At 37.2% G+C, this 21,483-nt stretch overlaps 1 protein-coding gene across 1 annotated transcript in view; it reads left to right on the forward strand.

Annotated features, from left to right (window-relative positions):
- Window positions 1-21,483, forward strand: part of LOC140238589 (sodium- and chloride-dependent GABA transporter 1-like) — a 92,238-nt gene that overhangs the window by 64,875 nt on the left and 5,880 nt on the right. Inside the window, exons 5-12 of the mRNA XM_072318490.1 lie at window positions 252-386; window positions 1,057-1,160; window positions 4,030-4,154; window positions 4,960-5,072; window positions 5,996-6,127; window positions 7,723-7,825; window positions 9,445-9,545; window positions 11,268-11,435. Coding sequence (XP_072174591.1) covers window positions 252-386; window positions 1,057-1,160; window positions 4,030-4,154; window positions 4,960-5,072; window positions 5,996-6,127; window positions 7,723-7,825; window positions 9,445-9,545; window positions 11,268-11,435 — 981 coding nt within the window. The remainder of the gene's footprint in view (window positions 1-251; window positions 387-1,056; window positions 1,161-4,029; window positions 4,155-4,959; window positions 5,073-5,995; window positions 6,128-7,722; window positions 7,826-9,444; window positions 9,546-11,267; window positions 11,436-21,483) is intronic.

The raw sequence follows: 21,483 nt of genomic DNA on the forward strand, positions 1-21,483 counted from the left end.
TGGAGGACAAAAGGTAGTTATCTCATGCACAAATAACTACGTTTTCACTGCCAAACTATGAGTCAATAATATTGTGGAAGGCACGTTCCATTCAACGTAAGTGACTCCACGATTTGTCATTCTGCGTTGGCAGCAGATTGACGTATCTCTTTCATAGCAATATTTATTAGACAACTACGATGTATAATTATATTACTTCTCTTTCTTTTTTTCCCCATTTTTATACTTCTGTTTTCTACCGCTTCAAACAGGTGGTATATTTCACAGCCCTCTATCCCTACGCAATGCTGATCGTGCTGTTCTTCCGTGGAGTAACGCTAGAGGGCGCTAGAGAAGGAATCGTCTATTACATCAAGCCTGACTTCAGCAAACTGGCGGAATCGGGGGTGAGCTCAAGTAGCAAGTCAAGGCACTGATCTTATTATCTCTGTATCAAAAGATTTTATATCAATGAAACGAGACATCACCTTAAAAGCTTGAAATCAAAACGAGCAAACAATTAGTGTCCATACCTCGTGAAAAAATCCCACTAAAGATTAAAATAACAGAAATATTGGTGACTTGCCATGTAATCTTTTGTCTAATTCGCCAGTGTGGGTGTGCAATAATTATTCTTGAAAATAGACTGTGAAATGTAAGACTTTGTGCTTTAACAGATAAAGAAAAAGTGAAATACACACGTTAGGTACTTAGTTAGGACGAATATAGCAGAAAGTGTGAACATTAGTTAAAAAGTGGATTATCTACTACCACTGGATTGTCGCATGTTCTAATGATTGCCTAACATGGTTGCAGGATTCTGTCATTTGAATGTGATTGTTCATTGACATCTCGGGTTAGATTGTAATCGATTGTGTAATTGTAACTGTGTAAAATAAATTTGTGAACAAAATGTTTTATGTTGTTTACCAGTCAAAGAATTAAAAGGGATGAAATAAATTCGATGAATGAGAACCACAAACTCAACGAGATATTGTTCTAGACAAATTATGTTAATCAAACACCCTTTGGAATGACGCTCTACAAATATCATGTCCCCCCCCCCCCCCTTTCTAGGTGTGGGTTGATGCTGCCACTCAGATTTTCTTCTCCTACGGTACCAGCATTGGTAGTCTTATCGCCCTCGGTAGCTACAACAAATTCAGCAATAACGTCTACAGGTAGGTAAAGCCAACTGACTAGGGACCCACACTTTTCAGCGGAAGAACAGGACTGAGCTTCTATAGGGCAATAATGACATGTTTGAAAATCCTTCCGTTGAATGCAGTGTTCATATACCCAGATATATCATGTCTCTGAGTGAAATGGGACGGGGGATTGGATGGGAGAAGTATTAGAGGAACAAAATGGAAATCAGCAAGTGGAATGAAAATCAATCTGACCCCGTCATGACATCACAAAGATTGAGTCGCAGATATGAACGTTGCAAATTAAGATTATTTGGCCGGAAATGTGAAATTTGATATTAATCGAAAATCGAAAGTTTAATAGTTTCGAAGTCTGTGAATGTTCTGAAAATGTACTCTTTTCGGCTCCCATGAAAATACTTTCGTGTTTTCTTAGACCTATATGAACTGTACGTATTACTGTTTTTACATCAAAGTTAAATCTTTCGAAACTGCGTTGCTTCTTTTTTTCTCTCATTGTTGGCTTTACTTATAGTTTGTGTGTGTTTTGGGGATAATAAATTATTATATGGGATTACATACTGTATTATCAGATGACGCCTTGGAGTCTTGAAATACAAACTAAAGACTGTTGGTGGTAGTTATATCCAGAATTTCGTGGATAAACGGATATGACCATAAAACTGGAAGGAGAGAGGGGTAAATACATGAGCCTGAGATCAGAGAGGACCGATTGGATGTTAGAGAAGGTGTGATAAAGAAATGTCATCCAGTGAGCATAAAGTAGAGCAAGGGGCAGTGGAAAAGTTTCAGAATGAAGGGCGGGTTGAATCAAACTATAATCGCCACACATGGACATCGGAGAGGTTATCATCCTTGCAAATATCTTAATTTCCAAGTAGAAGGTAATATAGCATCTATCTATAGGAACGTGAGTGCTCACTTGTATAGAACATCAGCGCTGACTTGGCTAGCTTATTATCCCTGATTCTGTAACGTGCGGCGCGTTTTCGTCTCTCCGAATACAGCGTATCAATTTTATCATAATTGAAGGAAAAAGAAACTTCAAGAATGTACCTAGGTTTCATGTATTAATTTCCTTGAAATACCCAAGACGTCGATATACAATGAAAATATAATTCCTGATTTTTCTATCATTTGCGATGACTGTATCCCCTGATAATCAAATCTCGTTCAGGAATTCCCGATGGAAGTCCGATCGAAAGATATCAAAACCTAATGTAATATCAATTTTCAATCTAGTTGGCGAATATTCTCAAGAGATTTTTACTTTTTCTCAGTTAGATTGGCTGCCACCTATACATTCATGCCCGAAGTCAAGTTTGAGTGTCAATGATGTTTAGAGGTAGATTATTTCAGACATCTACGAGACTGCTCCTGAAGCATGGTCTCGGATTAGATCACTAAAGTATCTGATATCTTGGCAAATCGTATTTCATGGATGGGATATCGCTCGTCAAAATCATTCGAGATCTTGCAGTTAACCTGCTTTCTTCTGAATTTCTAATCAATTCTGTGAAACCTGATATTAGCCACGTATCAAGAACATTCTCTGATTTTAAGATTGTCTTCCTCTGATTATGCGTGATCATCATCATTGTGCTCTTATGACAATTTTGTTTCGAAAGTCATTAGTTTAAGAAATATGAAACTGAATCAACTCTTTGAAAGACATACCCTGTATTCTACAGGACAACAAAGCTATATGCTTCATATATTAATGGAAGTGTGCGCAGTACATGATTACTTCTACATGCAACCTGGGGTTTGTCCTACATTAAGACCATTCTCCATTTTGTAATACTAGTGGCATTTTTTTTTTGGTGGTCAATCTATACTATAGTATCTATCCGATGTCCACATTCTTACACCTCGAATGTTTCCATGCGATGTGTTCAGTCTGTTTCCCCCTACCTGATACCACCACCCTCCATCATGCTGTACAAACAAGATGCTGATACTAACGAGATCAGCAAGACTGTTTCTGATTATGCCCATAGTATTTTTATGTTTCTTATGTTACATGAACAATACCTTGAATTGGCCAGTATTTTGTTGTACTAATGTATGTCTATTCCAAGGCATTGTAATTGTAATATCGATGGAGCCTCATTAGGGAAATACAAATAGTAACCTATCAAGCACATGAGACAGGACTCTGGTATGTCCTTACCAAAACTAACATCAAATTGTAAGAGGTGTAGAAGGAGAACATAAGGTCACTCTCGGAGTGTGTACTGACTTGTGTGTATGTTGTCAGTGGGGAAACTCTATGTGCAGAGCTTGACTTTATAAAACGCATCGTAAAGTTGCACACATTGAAGTCACCAGCGCCTACACTGAGCGTACTCCAGAGTAAAGCAATCCACAAGAATTTATTCAACAGCGCCATCTATGTTTGACAACTTCACTACTAACCAAGAGCAATGAAAAGTATGGATGCTAATGTGATATTTTCTTTTGCTTCTTTTTTTTTTTTCGTTTTTTTTTTTATGCTCCTATAACTCCAATGTCAACATCTTCCCAATCAATCCGAACGTATGGTAATAGTCTTAGCCGAGAGTCGACGCCAACAGACTAATTCACTCATTGTCGATGTTTCGTGTTATTTTTCCCCTTGGCATCTAAAGTCTTTCATCATGAATAGTGAAAGCACCCACCCAACATGAACTTCTCTGCAGATATAAAGCTCTTTGATTTTGAATGATGTGTGGGAATATATATATATATATATATATATATATATATATATATATATATATATATATATATATATATATATATATATATATATATATCAAGAAAGATAAAACAGGTGGTCATGAATTATGGCTCAGTTTTGTAATCCCCCCCCCCCCCCCTCTTATTCACTGCTATACAGAGATTCGATGATCGTGGCTAGTATCAACAGTGGGACGAGTTTCTTCGCAGGCTTTGTCGTATTCTCCACCCTTGGCCATCTTGCGCACGTACAGAACAAGAACGTAGCGGATGTCGCAGCGAGCGGTACGTACCACTGTTCGATACAGAGTCTCGACAAGTTTCTTTTGTCGAGATGAAAATGGTAACCTACCCAGAATATAATTCACTCTTTGAGCCTTAAGAGGTCCATAAACAAAGGAGAGCAGCGAAATACATTCGTAGAAACTGGTGTGCATTGTGACCAAAGATTCGACACATTGCCATATTTGGTTTATGTTCTGCAAGTATGTGTGGAAATCACCCTAACATTACACCCCCCCCCCCCTTTCTAGCCATCAAACATAAATGAATTCATTACCAAATGACAGTGTGTCTGAAATTTGACTTTGATAGCATATGACGTAATTTATATACTATTGCAGTAGGCCTATATCACAAAATAAAAGGAACAGAAATCGAAAACAGTATTATTATAATATCAATATTTGCAAAATCGATTAAAAATGAGAATAGTAGCCGAATTTGGTACCACAACCTGCGAGCCACCTAGGGCACCTTGCGTTGACGGCACAACAAATCAATCCTAGTACCATATAGATTGCCAACCATTGTATCTCTACTCCAAGGGGGACATCAGTTCAACACATTTCAAATCAAAGTACACTCGCTCTGCTTAGTTGTTAGACAGCGATGACGATTATATATATTTAAATGGTCTCGAGGAAGACATCAAGTATACGGATACAAAGTGGATTCTTGGTATTTTCTGTTGTATTCACATAACGGCTCTGGAAATATCCATGAAAGTGCGAAACGAGAGTTTTGCGCGATGCTATGTATGTGACACAATCTAATTGAGTTCCATTCCTGGTCTTTAATCCATACACAGGTCCTGGTCTAACGTTCCTGGCCTATCCAGCAGCCATTGCACAGCTCCCGTTCCCTTCTATCTGGGCTGTCATGTTCTTCTCTATGATCTTCATGGTTGGACTCGACAGTCAGGTAAGGACTGCGTCATGCAATGGAAGCATAGATTAGTGACAGTATCAAATAACATGCTTATAGAAAGAAGTTAAGAAAGAACTTGAAGAAATTGAAGGACACGCCTGAATTAGTTGGTTCCGTTATTCTTTGTCTTCTTTGTGAGTGTTCTTTTTTTTTAATAGTTGTTTCTCCTGGTGACAGGACCAATAAAGTCAATTTCTACGTCAGTATGCACTTGATGATAAGGCAGAATGATGAGTGTCAATTGCTTTATAAATTGGCTTCATGTTTATAAATTAACGGGATGATCTAAAATCTCTTTGATTTCAAAAGAAATATTGATATTTATTATTTTTTGTTTGAGTTTACAAAGTGTTGTCCTCATCTCTGTGAAGTCATTATTTTATCCAATAAGGTAATGTTGTAAATCATCCAGTTTCCAGGTCTATGCAATCAAAAGAAGTGGAGGAATTTACTTTTCGTGTTCCGTGATATAAAGCCAATTCTCTCAAAACATCTGTACGTAACCAAAACCACATTTGGCTCCGTTATTCAGAGAACCTTATGAGCTGACGTGAGAGTTATAACGTCAGCTGACACGTGCATGCATAAAATTGAATTTTGGAGAAATGGAGTGTCAACCATCTTTTTATTCGAAATCTTATACTTTATAATCCTTAGCTCTATGGTTTTTGTGATAAAACGGCCAAATAAGAACGAAACGTGGTGTTTGATGCTGTACAGAGTGCCAATAATGGAAGAAAAACCGGAATCTGGCGACCCAAAATCCGTCAAGACACACTATAATGACACTTAATGTACTATAATAAAGTAACTGTGATTCTAAATCTAGAATTTAGGTGCAGAATTTATCATAAAGCACTGGAAAATCTTGTTAATCTGATCATTTTTCTTCACATCATGATTGTTTTGCTTTGTAGTTCTGCACCATGGAAGGGTTCTTCACAGCCTGTATTGACGAGTGGCCACGGTATCTCCGTAAATACAAGGAAGTCTTTATTGCTGTGGTCTGCTTCCTTTCCTATCTCATAGGCTTGAGTACCATTACCCAGGTGAGTTAGTGCCCTTTTAGTCCTCACAGATGGGAGCTAGTCAGCATCCATTTCTATTGCACTGTCTCGTATTCAGAGATAACAAAGCAGTAAATTACTCTCTGTTATATCAGCCTATATAGCTGTCATTCCATACTTTCGTAATCGGCGCCAAAATTATTGTAAATGTTACATTCTGAGAAAATTTAATGATCTGAACGTGATGATCCTCATGAATTAGTAGAATACATGAATGCAATTACTATACTTCAAGTATCATCGTGTAGAGATTAGTGCTTACAGGAGGAAGTATAGAATCGCTCTATTCTGAACGTGCTAAAAGAGTTCTCCACTTTAGTAAGAGCAACATAAAGTAGGTAGACTGGCCGCATGTAGAGTTTTTAGTAAGTCAATATTCTGTATGTCCTCTACAGTCTCAGAAAAGTATAACTGAATGACCTACTCAACGGTCTGATTGATTTGACTGTATTTATCAAAGTCAGCGTGAATCTTGAATGATATAACAGTTGGTGTTCGTTGTGTAAGCGTGAATTCCTGACGGAAAGATTCATAACTGTTCATGGTGACGTCAATAGTCTTAAACGTCTCGAAAACGAAACATAACTTTCAATCAACAACAACTATACCTTCCTTCTGGCAGTGATATTATAAGATATGTTGAGCAGATACCCGCGGGAGCAGACATAAAAGCAAATTGTCTTTTTTGTGTGTGTGTGTTAAACGGAAGGCTTTCTACAAATAACAGTAAGTGAAAGTTTCTGAAATTAAATTTGATTATGATTGCAAAACATCTCTGGGATATTAGAGAGAAGAGAGGGAGAGAGGGGTGAAGAAAGCGACTCGGCTTTTTTTTTCTGAGTATGGTTGATACTTCCATCTTGAAGAATAATAATCACAATAGGCCTACAAAGAATATTAATCTATTCCCACTCACAGTTCTAGTACCATGTTTTGAGCCTGAAGATGAATTTACGTAGAAAGGAAAATAGAACACATTATTATACACAAAATTATGAAGATTTCGCGTTTCCATTTTGATGAGCACATCACGCTCATATGTATCTAATCAGTCACTCAAAGAAACAAACTTGCTCTTTGCCGAGCCAAAAAAATATAAGATATTGTAGACTTCCAGGTTTTTGAAGGTTTTTGGCGACAGTCTGACAGTGATATCATCTTAAGGTACATGTTTAACCACATACTTTACATGCCTGCATAGCTAAGTTTTATTTTGGTTTCTGCAATAGAGCGATTTATCTGATTTGCAGATTTTTTAATTTCAGTTCGGGTAATTTGATGCAGGTAAATTAAATGAGATTTCTTCTGCATTGACAAACCTTATAATATAAGATGTGTTTGTATTGCAATGATTATTATACAATTGTAATGTCAATGTAAACAAAATTTCTATGTCCCATCATAGACCAATAAAAGATAAATCTGATGAATGAATGAATGAATGAATGAATGAATGAATGAATGAGTGAATGAATGAATGAATGAATAAATGAATGAATGAATGAATGAATGAATGAATGAATAATCATGTAAGACAAGATGTCTTAAATAATGTTATTTGAACCCAAACTCCCCAGGGTGGAATCTACGTGTTTGAGCTGCTCAACACCTACTCATCGAGTGGAATCAGTCTGCTCTTCTTGACGTTTTTCCAGACCATAGGTGTCAGCTGGTTTTACGGTGAGTTCTCTCCTAGAAAGGATTCTCTCCTGGTATAGTACGCGTTATCTCTTACTTTCAGCCATGGTGTTAAAATTCGGTGAATCTTTAAAGGGGAATTCAAGAATTCAGTCTGAAAAAAAAAGTAAAATTTTCCTTGCACAACAATTGAAATAATAATGATCAAAATCAGATGAAAATAGGGAAGTTATGATATTTTATAGTTTTTCAGGAAACAGTCCTTGAACAGTCGATATGAATATGCATGTATGTAACGGGATGATGTCATCCTCCTACATCTTGCCATATAGCTTGTACATAAAAATATGAAATTTCCAGGTTTCATTCAAGCACAATTACGCACCAATCTTCAATCCTGATATATATATATATATATATATATATATATATATGAGTGATTCTGGAGTTATTCAATCAGGTATTACACCATGTTGTACACTTCAACAACACAAACAATTATTTTTTTGTCTTTTTACGCTGCATCTGCATATTTATATCAACTATACGAGAACAGCATTTTCTGCAGAAATTAGCGAAAATTCACACTGTTGTTACTCGTAAGATTTTACTCTTTCTTATCAATCAGACGTACTTATAACTGGACTGGAATTCCTCTTTAAGAGATGTATACTACACGAAATAGTTATACAAGGATAGACGCACATCAGTGATAACAGTTTGTTTTATAACACTCGTCGTGATGTCATGGTAATATCAGAGCATTACTAACATGGTCAACCTTGGTGCTTTCGTAAACCAGTCTTGCCATATCATTTTCACACAGGTTGTTTATATTGTGCGTTGTTCTCAGATGCCCTCTTGCCGACTTGATGGTTCTTGAATATTTGAAACCTTAAAATATCACATACTCTAGACTGATTCAAGTGTTCAGATATGATGTTTGAATTTGATAGAATGCCTAGAGACAGATAAACTATGAGATACGGTGGTAGTTAGTTTCAATACACTGATACTCGGTGACCTTACCGTGTTTTGCAATGACCGCTTCTTTGTAACTACAGGCCATGATTAGTATCACTATTAGTTCAAGAGTCGAGTCATTCCATCAGCAAATCATCGAAATTAGATTAATAAATCACCCAAAAAAAGGTCACATCGAAATGTCTTCTCAGCAAATACGACCCAAGGAAAGCTCATGAAAAATACAGAGTCAAATTAAGCTTTGGGAGGATTTAACGACAGAAAGAAGTCGGTGCCATATTGCTGGTGCGTCCCTTTCATGGGTGAAAAATCGCCGGGAGCAATGCCATGCAGCACATGAAATATTCACAAAACTGTTGAACCACGGGAAATGAGTTTCTGACACCCACTCTTATAGGCATGCTAAGACTGTGTATTTTGGGGTTGTCTGACATATTCATGCATTTCAGTTCAAGTGATTACATTTCTATTCTAGGATCTTTCAAACGGGCAGCTCAAAAGGGGCGGTTGATCCTTGTTCTCAATGTTATGCTAGCTGTAGTTACATACTGTGGTCATGGTGACCATTCAAGTTTTACAATGGATCTCCTTTTTTCACATAATGATGTGCATGTATGAATTCCTTTGTACTGTCGAAAGTTCGTTAAGAAATGGCTTTCGTTTTACTTTCCATGTAGGAGTGAATCGCTTCTACAAGAATATAGAACAGATGCTGGGATATCGACCGGTCATCTGGTGGAAACTGTGCTGGGCAATCTTCATTCCTCTCATCTGTTTGGTATGTCCGTGGTTCAAACCATTTAACAGAGGGGTAGATCCATAACGAGTGTCCTAACAGCATATGTAATAAGGCTCTGTCACAGAGTCGACTAGCCAAGCCAATAATCCCTATAAAATGTATGGGTCAGTCCAAAACAGAAGCGAAGGAATCTGACTCATTCATTTTTACAAATTGGTGAAGCGGATTGGTAAAATCAACCGTAACGCAGGTCATGTGTAGACATCCTTCGAGTGATGGAGAGCTCTGTGGTTAATGATAATAGATTTAGACCCCTTACGTCTCTAGCAGTGGAATATACATGATAAATGAGTATTTCATTCATTGACCTCCAGATAAATATAAACTGATACTGCAGAACAGTACAAAGATTGGCTAAAAGCAATTTTTGTGGGCAATTTGCAACGAACAAAAATGAAGTGTACTGAAAGACTCGGTCATTTGTTAAATGGAAAACGATGACTTTGAGGAGGTACGAGCAGTTTAATCTTTCAGTGAAAGTAATGCTCACTTGGGCGAAATATCCTGCATGAATCTATTTATCGTCGCGGTGAAGACGCCTTGTAACATATCCGTTAGATGAGTAAGATTTACGTTCCCTTGTTTATTGTAAGGCAATGTGAATCAAATGAGATTAGGTTGTATATATGATGCATAAGGCAACGGGCATTTACATAATATTCACTTCAAGGTGCTGGAGAATGAATGATTGAATAAGATTTGCAGCATCTCATATTCACTCAGTTCTCTTGTTGTGAAAACCTTTTCCAGTTGCTGGATTTTCTGTTATCTATCTGAGATGTCACATTGATGGTATTGGTATCTAACATGTCTCATATATAAATCAACTCTATTTCCTTGTTTCTTCTCTCTGAAACGATTTGTCACGAATCGTCATGGAGACATAATTATGGCAAATCACCTTTTGACAATCTACTGCTTAATATGCTAACGAGAGGATGACTGAACACTTTGTAAGAACAATGGATTTTGAATTAATTGAATTTCTAATTCCTAACATTATAGTAGGACGATTAGCAAACCCAATTTTACTTTCCTTTAAAGATAACTTGGCGAGTTGCTTGAAAAGTTTTTGCATTTTCATTTTTTGAGTTGTTATTGTTCTTCTGCAAGGTCTTAAACAGACTTCTTCCACTTTATTATCTTTTGTATCCAGGCTTCTCCCACTTTGTTATCTTTTGTATCTACGATGATTCGATTCCATCAATGTTCTTTTCCAGAGGGGCCCACACACTACAAGCTCTGTCTTTTTAGTGGGTCCCTCCATTTTCGCACGGTATACATGTACTTCACTTCGATCACTTCTGTTGCTTTTTTACTATACAATGTATGATTACTATAGGTCCTCAATTATTGTACAGTCTATTCATTTCACTATGTTCTATTTACCTTGTTCTCTGTTATCAAAAGAAGTGAAACATATGTTATGTCGAAAAATGAAATAAACTTTGAATTGAATTGAATTAAAGTGTTTTGAAAAATAAACGTCGGTATCCGAACTTCAGATTCCACTAACATGGAGACGTCACCATAAGACAAAGATATGCATATGTACGCGAGTATAGTGAATCCCATTGACCCTCAGGTTTTACTGTATGTAGTCACATGATTAGTAGGTGTGCGAGGCTTAGTGTAATGAAGGCCACCTGTATCACATTATCTAATTTCGTATCTCCGTGTATTTCACCTTCTACTGTACAGGGTGTGTTTGTATTCAGCATGGCCAAGTACCAGCGGGTGAAGTACGAGAACTACGAGTACCCCGTGTGGGGTGAGATCATTGGTTGGATCATAGCACTCAGTTCTATGCTCTGCATTCCTGGTTACATGCTGTACCTCTTCGCGGTCACTGAGGGCTCCCTTAGAGAAGTACGTTACCTAATATCACCTAAACAAATCTCAGCTTATACTCCTACAACATTACAATCTTACACAGTGCTAAACTGTCAAACCCCCACTGCCGGGTTGCCTCCTCACTATCAATATCATCCATGTTGAGATTAACATTGCTGAAGCTTGTTACTCTGTGAAATGATTACCTTAATGCAGAATGAAACCCAAATATATGTCCTTTATATCAGTTGAGTGAATGCAGCAATATTAGTAAAGCACGAACAATGATGTTTGAGGAAAATAGGACAATGCGTTCAAAAGTTATGCAGGCGTCAGTACCGCCATCACTAGATATGAAGAATGTAACAATTTGTGATGTCACAGTATGACAACAATATAAACAAAATATATCTAGAATTCATCGTATTTTAACATAAGCAGTAACTAGTGGGAGGAATGTGTACCTTCATTAAAAAAATGTTGTTATTTTATTATTTCTGTGACATCACGAATAGTAGCTTTTTCATCCAACAATGGCGTTATTGGATTTAAAAATTCATAGCTTTCAGACGCATTGTCCTATTTTCCTATAAACTTCACTTATTTGTTCTCCTTTAATATTTCTGCATTCAATGAATCCACATACATGTTTGGGTTCCCTTTGATATCTCTGTCATACTTTGGGTAACTTACTTGCGTAAGATGGCAATAGAGTTTTGAAGTAATTGCCGTGAAGAGGTTAATCTGTTGATCTTTTACAGCGATATAGTATCTATTCGTTTATGTTATAATTCTGCCTCGCCATGCGGGCTTTCTGTGTTTTGTATGTTGGTGTGTGCGTGTATATTCTGCCATTCCACCATCAATGCTTATCCTTTCACTGTCGGACTTATAATATCATCATATTTCACAGTGTTACTGGATGGCCTAGCAGAAACATTGTCTTTCTTGTTACTTGTATCATTTGCCGTTTAAGAAAGAAAGTGAGAGAGAGACAGAGAGAGAGAGGGAGAGAGATACCGAATATCTATTACGTACGTCTGTGTGTGCTTGTGCACGTGTGCCTATAACACTGACCAAGAATTACGTGTAGACTTCTTGTCTGTCGTTTTCTCACCTTTCTTTTCATTAACGCTTATTCGAGTATACACCATACACCGTCGTACACAAGGCTGACCAACGACACAAAAATGAAAACGGGTAATAGTAATCATTGCTGCAAATAAAAACTGATAATGAAAACAAAAAGTACGCTAATATGATTAAACCTGACACTGGCTGAGGAGAGAAGATATAATAAGATCTGGGGTGAAAATGAGTTTCCACTCTCTAAGGGGCCAGGATTAATGTCTAGTGTCTAAGGTCATCTCTGGCCGTGCATCTAAACTTATCCGCAGCCATTAGGCTGTCCCCTACGGTGCACCGCGGTGTGTTAACCTCTCTTTTGATGTTTTATTCAGTGGCGCCTCGCTGATAGCAAAGCCCAGGTGTAGAGGTTTACCGTGTGCGCTGCCACCGCAGGCAACGTATGACGTATAGCTTCAGTTTCGGTAAACCAAGTGCGAAAAGCAGCCGTAACTTTACCGAGCTAATTGTCATGTGTTATGAGGAAAGAGTGAGATTTGAATTTGCCAAAGTTCAGCTTTGCTACGTCATCACTTCTGGCATGAAAGGATTGTTTGACGATAAATCATCTTTTTTTCATGCATTTTGATGAGAAGTGTGTTAAACCGAGAACTTTCCCGTGAACAATACCAAATGTTACCATTGACATCTATTTTAAAAAAGGAGAGACAAAATCAGAAGAGTGGTAGAAAAATAAAACTGTTCTTTTGTGAGGACATCATTCAGTCTGACATATTTTGAACACATGTAATAATATTTAAGACCACACTTTCACACCTATCTGCCTATTCTGTGGCATTTTCTATGATACCTGTGTTGATAGCGCGGAATGCCATATTGACTGATATCTTTGAAGCGTTTTAAGCCCCATGAAATTAATATCATTAAGACTCCGATGTCGAAGTTTCAAGTTTCGGTAATTTCCACAAATACAGTTAAAAACATACAGAAAGACAATCAATTAAAATATACAAACCAAATATATCAGATAAGTACATATATGGGTGTGATGAAGATTGACATAAAAGTTCGAGTAACAGTCGTGGAAATCGGCAGTAGGCCATTGGTCTTTCGACGCTGATCTCATTGATAAGTTTACAATGTTTGAAGCTATACGTCATTACATTATAGGTCGCGAATCACATTGAAAATCAGATTTGCAATGAATAAGGGCAAGGAAAAAAAACATCCGAAAGAGAGGAATCCAAACATTCCAAAAACAACTATAGGGGAGTGGGACAGGCAGGTGGGCAAAATTATGATTAATTGTAATTAAACATCAATTTGTGCATACAATGTACTGTAAGGGTATGCTTAAAGGTAAACAAATTTGTACATATCATAAAGATACTGAATACCAGTGAAAATGCGATCGCGGATCTTAACCTGAATCTGTGCCGAGCAATGCAAAGTGCAAAACCATAAAAACAATTCTCCCATTCATGTAAAGGAAAATAAAATGCAATTGCGTATAGGTACAATGAGGGAGTACGACAACAGCGCTATGACAGATTATATCGTAATGGATTACAGATAATTCTCTAGTTGTATCAAACCTTTCATGGTATGTCGCTTTAACGTTGTATATGTTTGTTTGTTTGTTTTTTTCTCTCAGGACTAATTTGTTGGTTTTTTTTTTAAGCAGTACATAATAGATATAAAGAATTTGATATAATGGTACACTATCAGTGAACATTAATCATTGAACATTCAGTGCAGATATTACATGGAATTACCTCAGTAAACGTTTAAAGTTACCAGGTAAAATAATGATAGTGCCGAGACTATTTTAATATTGATAGTGCGCTAATACTCCGCATGACATCTTAATAGTTAATGAAATTGTAAATGATTATGACGTATAATGAAGCTACCTAACCCGAAACCACTAAATTAAACAACTTGACTAAAATCAGTAAACTAACAGTGATCCTGCGTGCGCTAAAAATGCAATAATGATGAGTTGATTTTACTTCCTGTTTGTCTTAATCATGTAAGCACTAAAGATCTTACTTGGTGAGTTTCGACAAAAGTGACAAAAGGAATGTTATTTTACAAATTTGCAGGAAAATGCGGATTTCAAAGTCTTAGAAATTCACCTGATCTTAAGGGCTGTTATGAATCTGACAGGGTCTGTGATTCCTCAACCATGAAGTATTCATGAAATCCCCCCGCAAAAAAAAAAAATAAATAAATAAATAAAAAATAAAAAAATCGAACAAAATAATAATAATAAAAAAACACAAAACATATCAAAGGAAATGTCACTTCTTAATTACACGTTTTCCTTCCTTCAGAACGGGACTCTTTATGTAAGGTAATGTCGTATCATGATCTTATCCGAACTGCACGTCGCAAATACCAGACATGTTGCGAATTTTTTGCCGTATCTTTTGACATGATCACGAGTTGGATAAGACTCCTGTGAACCAGCCCTCCCTCCCTCTCTCCCTCTTTCTCTCCCTCTCTCACCCTCTATCCATTTTTATCTCTTTCTCAGAGTAAGTTCTTACATCGATATCAGTCAGATAGGATGGCACTAAACACCTATATCCCCATCGCGAATGCAAACTGGTATCTCCATTTCCGGCATGCCATTGTATCACGTATGAGATGAATTAAAGATGGGGAGAGGTTAAGAAGGAGGTGATAGGAGATCACCGTCGTCAAGGTAGAAAACGTTGATCTCTAAGAGATAGAAAACAGATCTTACCTTGAATAATTCACACGGAGGTAGCGTCATCATGACATCAGAATGCACAATTCAGTAGGCCCTTCATATTCATTGAATCCTCTACTTCCAGGGATTTGCAGTTTTCTCCATTCTGAATAACGTCTGTCCGTTCGTCAGTCTTTCTTCCCCTGACACTTAGTATTATCATCTCGTGTTCTCCTTGTCATGCCTTTCTTTGATTCTGATCAAAGTTTGTGAAGATAATCGCATTCATCAGTTTCATTATACATAGATTTGACGTCTCACATGATGAGTCTTTTGTTACTAGTCAGATTTTCTGTGTTTTCTGTACACTTTACCAGTAACTAGTCCACCCATGCTACATTTGTGGATATTTGTTAAGCGGGTGTGCCCTACAAAGATTTTTTCCTTTGCTTACGTACATTTTTGGGCTTGCATCACTTTTGTATTTGCAATAAGAAAGGAAAAAAAAGTGTGTAAGGGAAAGAGCGTGGACTTGCAAGTGACAGAAAAATACCAACAGGGGATACAAAACACAATGAGAATATGCTTGGTGTGGACCTTGCAAAGAGAAATGCACATTATTAATAGTATAAGAAAAACAGCGCCATTATCTGCGAGGAGAAGGCATTATCTCTGCGAGAAAGGCATTATCTCTGAAATGATTTCGTCTGGAATGGTCAGAACAGTTTTTGATTCCTGGACCCTCCGCATTGAAGAGAGAGAGAGAGAAAAAAAATAGTTAATTTCCCCCTACCAACTACGGAGATAATGATGACAGCAGGCGCAGAATGAGAATTCTGGGAATTGGCACATATCAAAGGGTGAAGGGATGAAGGTCTTTTTCACTCCTGCCATATACAGCGTCTGAGACTTCGATCACCGGAGTATATCGTATGTTTTACCAATCTATCTACCATGTGATGCGCACTTTTGTCTTTCCCTGTCACGGGTAGCTAGGAAGGTTGTCCTCAATCCTTAGCAAGCTCCTGTTCGCGATGTAGGCCTACACCGGAAGCCCCTAACAACTCAATCGCCTCTAGTACTACAACCCGACCACTTGATGATTATAATCTTCAGATGAAGTCGTGCTTATAGACATTGAACCACGGCTCTAACTTGTCTAACTAGTCATTGGACCTGTCCAAGGCTTTCTCCCTGATACCATAATGAGGTTGTTTTGGGTTTTTGTATGTTTTTAAGAGATTGTAATGATCAATGGTGTTGAGGGTCTTGAAGAAGTCAAGATATGGTGTGAATGTGATTATCCATTGCTGAAGCATTCTTATGAACAAATTGTAAAATATCAGGGAAATTATCATGTTAAAAAAGAAAATCCTGAATCCAGTCGAGAAAATATTGCAATGCATCAAAAGGGAAATACGTACATGTAATTCATGTAGGAACGATTTTCAAGAATATTAAAAACAGAAGGGAGTAACATTATAGTGGGATAATCACCCATATCCAAAGGGTCACCTTTTGTAAACATGGTAATAATCTTTATTATTTTCATATTTAGGTATTTATATTGACAGTAACCTTTCATGGAAGATACATGTTGATTATTTATGTTAATTGTTGTGTAAGAATGTTGGAGTTATTCACAAACTGAAATATCTCTTCCCAAAGCCAATATTGCATTTTCTTTATACAACTCTATTATTCCTCACTTGCATTACGGAATATTAGCCTGGGGGAATTGCTCTAAGACTAAAATCGATTCGTTATTTTTGATTCAGAAAAAGGCCTTGCGGATTATCAATCGTGCACATTTTTTTGATCACACTAATGAATTGTTTGTTTCAAGTAAATTGTTGAAAATTTCTGATTTGTATTTGCATCATGTTGGAATTTTTATGTATATGTTGAATACTGGTGATCTTCCTAGTATATTTTCCTCAATGTTTGTTAAAAACAGTGATATCCATACTTACCCTACAAGGCACAGTGAATCCTATCATTTTTCCCCTGTTCGTACAGTTTTAGCCCTTAAGACAATTACATCGACCGGCCCTTCTTTCTTGAATGAGTTAGATTCGGTTCGAATGCAATCAAGTTCTTTAAGTTCCTTTAAACAAAATCTTAAAGCCAGTTTTCTAAAATCCTACGTTTAATTATTTTGCCGTGATCACTTGAAAAATTTCTGCATGCTCAAATGATGCCTCGCTCGGATGACTTCATTAGTTTGACCAACTTGCTACTTTTCTTAGCATTTATACCATAAGTTTAATCATAAACATCATACAATACTTTGTACATTCCGTAAACTTTATAATATTCTCGACATCTTGTATATTTGCATGTTACGTCACTTTTGTCATTGATATACTGTACTAAAGGCCTATGTTATATTTTTGGAACCCACATCCTACAAGCTTTGCTTTTTAGTGGGTTCCTCATATTACATGTCAATATTTCATCTACGGCAGTGCCTTTTCTTCCATTTTTCATATGATTTTACATTTTATTTTGTTTCTGTAGGAATAAATTCATTTAAAGCCTTCATAAACTGATACATCAACCCTTCATATCATATGCGGCATATACACCATCAGCAATAAAAACCTCTGACCAATCCGTATAGAAATGTATCCCTCAACCGTACAAATTTATCCATTGTATACTTACGAGCTTTTTAGTGCCACTTTTAATTTAGTGATTCATCTAATAAATGAAACAAAGAAAACGGAGAAATTATCATAATACCGCTGTGAGTGTGATTCCTGAGTGTAGTACAAAAGAAAATTATAATCAATACAGCTAGAAGATCCGGCCAATAATCGTCTTGGTTTCATTCTAATATTGTGATTTTTAGTGCCAACTCTATAGTTCCAATGAAAGAGTGAGTCCTGGTAATCTTGTGTCATCAATAGATATTGCGTGTGCGTTATCTCTGCTTGTTTTGTTATTCGTTAGTCATCTATCTCTCTTATTAATTGCACTTGTTTTGAACCTCACCAAATGACGATCAAGCAACAAATAGAAAAAAGACAAAACAACAACAACCATACAGCCTTGTAGTAGTTGACCCTGTAAAGAATTTCAAGATGGCTTTTTATGCCTTCATCTGATATGCTCATGGTGCACATTATACAAATATTTGTAGTACTCGAAAGTCTGTTTGCCAACCTTTTATTACTATTAGATCCATCTCCTAAAATGCCTTTGCGGCGATAACAATAACGAGAACTGTGTTGACATCCTCTTTAGATTTCAGCCACTTTTCCTTCAGAGGATTTCACCTCGAAATATTTGTTTAGAGGGGCACGCTCACATGATAAATACGACATATCCCTTGGGTTAATTAATTAGCAGACACTCGCCCTCGTAACAACACCAGGCGACGAAAGAATAAACATAGAGGAGAAATATGGGTCACAGCGTACTATTGGGACTCTCTGAGCTTCGTGTGTATGCCATGCGTATGTCCCATGATGAAATGCTTTTGGTAGCAGTGCCGGCGAAGCGAGCACGTCATTAGCACACTCTCGTATTGTCCATTGGGATCCTAATCTCTCATCTCAAAACTGTTTTTATTTTCATCAGAATCACAGCAGTAGACGGGACAACGCATGAATCAAAGTCGGTCAGGATATTGACAAAATTGTTTTGAATTTCCATACTTTAAATGCCGTTACAATTGTCTTAATGTAAAATTGAAGGCATCGTAAGCACAGCATTTGTATTGGTACTCAAGTCTGCTTCTCAGGCGTATTGTTTACTTTGCATTTCATTGCATCGTCTGCTTTTTATCGTCTGCTAGTTTGCTCTGTTGCAACGTCCTAGATAATACTAGTAAGTGAATTATTGCGTTCGAACTCAGCATTATAAAAGAAATGTCTAATTTGGTGTTCTTTACAAGGCCATGAATTTCTACAATGAAACTAATGATATGAGCTGCGATGTTAATCATTTATTTATCTTTTCTTTCATTATGTCATCATCTATAATCCTAAACGATTGCTCAGTTAACAACCAAGGACGTGCATAGAGCGGATATTACCTTAACGCAGGAAATCTGCATGTAAGTAATATCACACTGAAAAAGACTGCTAGCAATTACAATACGAATAAAACTGGCACTTTATTTCTCATGATAGCGATCGTCAGTTTTGTCTTTTATTTGTTTGTTGTTTCACGAGTCACAATGAAAGCACGTAATAATCTACGCTCTGTCAGATCAAATTGTTTTATTCGCAAGAGGCAACACAAATCGAGTAACGATTTCTAAATGTTAATAGATGACTCCCCTGAAAGTAATGATGTAATCGTGAAAAGAAACTAGCTGAGTGGGGAAGATGATAGAGAATACAAGAAAAATGGAAAGAAAGTAAAATTCTTGACAGCCTGTTGTAAGATTCACATCTAAGACAATACTACTCGACTACATGTGACTGACACCCATCGCTCGTTGTCTAACACGCCGTGTCTTGTGTTCTGTCATATTATTATAAACGCGGAAATCAAAATTTATCAACTGTTTGACTTGTAGTAGTAGATACCGAGCTATCTAAATCTTCCTCACCCCCCCCCCCTTTCCTCACTTTGAAAGTAACTTCGTAGTAGTTCTAATGTTCTAACGTTGACAAAAATGCAAGTTGTGATTTCGTATGCAGTCACAAGGTGCACTTGCACGTGAAACTCAATCCAAAAAGATGAACGTAACCTGAGTAGAAAGTGGGTTTTAATAGAGGGGGAGGTTATCTGCTCGTGACGTCTGGGTTTTGTTTGTTTGTTTGTTATTGTTGTTGTTTGTTTGTTTTTTCTGTGTTTTTTTTAGGGACGTAAGAACTTGGCAAATGTTTGTTGGTTTGTGACGATTTTAGAGTGGTGGGTGTTTAGGGTTTTTTTAAAATGAAACAGACGCTATTTATACTGGGGTTTCATTTGTGTAACGTCTATCGCGGTTGAAGAAGTTGTGTCGATGGTGTTATTTCAGCCCCAACTTTTGTGGCCCTGTGGTGTCATGGCTTACCTGACACCACCTTATACGCGCCGCGCGGCTTGGATGCCGACCCCTATGCCTGTCCGCGCCTGGACTCAAGGCGATGCAATTATCACGTCCGCCACGACTCTACTCGGAGCGGGCGTTGTTTTATTCATCTCACCGCCATGCCTTGCTACCGACAGACCATGGATCGTTGTAAATAAGAGATTTTGAATAAATATTTTAGCACTGGCATTTGATAGATGACCACAGACAGCAACGTGTTTAGTCAACCCACATGCGGGCTTTCCATTGGTTGCATTCTGGCTCTGAAAGATGTTCTGCACACGCCTTGGGATTTAAGGGAAAAAGAGTCTACTCTGTGTCAAGTTTGTGAAGATAGGCTTAAAGAATATAGCGTTTATATAGATTTTAAATGCGCATGATAACCCATAGAAAAGAAGCCCTTGAGGCAAACCATCCTTGTGGACAAAAGTGAGTTTGCTGAATTAACAATATGTTTATAGTTAAATTCTTAAATTCAACTGGGCAGAAAGTAAACGTAACGTACAACTGTATACTTCGTTCTGAAAGCGTCAAAATCTTTTCATACAGTTTTTGTTTTAGTAGAGGCTTGTGTTTCTAGTGATTTGATTTTAGAGATATTTGCATTTAGTAGTCCCTAAACACGAAACGTGTCTGCATATGTCAGGAACGTTCATTCAACTTGTACAGCCAGCAATCAGGAGGAGATGGACGAACTATCAATCAACAAATAACAAACTTTAGTTGCCTTTTCTTTCATGTTCAAAGTAAAGTAGAATTCTCATGTAGTCTCTCAGATAAACTAGTCTGGTCTGGATGATTGTGTTTACGTGACTGATAATCAAATGAAAATGTAGGAATCGTATGTCAGTAGTATTCTCCACCATAAAGGCATAAATCAGAATGGGTGGCCTAATATTTAGGGGATACATACTACAGTGAAACATGCAGTAGCCGTCATATTGTATGCGACTTAAAGAAACGTCATTAACCTTTTGTCATTTGAGGGAGTTACGTGAAGTTAGTTGACACAAGTCATTCTTTCCTGATTCATGTGAGTCTCTCGCATCTGGTATGATATTTTCACACCATTCTGGAGCATGTTAAGCAAAAAGGGATCCACATGGCTGCCAGCGACGCTGAGATTTTCACCGAGTCATCCAGAGTTCGAACCTATAACCTTATAATGATGATAATGATAATACGTGTAATATTGAGAACTGTAAATTTATGTTAAAGCGAGTTTCTGTAGGAATATACGTGACTGCGCATAATGATATGATCAAAAT

The sequence above is a fragment of the Diadema setosum genome, chromosome 2, assembly GCF_964275005.1.
Source record: "Diadema setosum chromosome 2, eeDiaSeto1, whole genome shotgun sequence".
Lineage (NCBI taxonomy): Eukaryota > Metazoa > Echinodermata > Echinoidea > Diadematoida > Diadematidae > Diadema > Diadema setosum.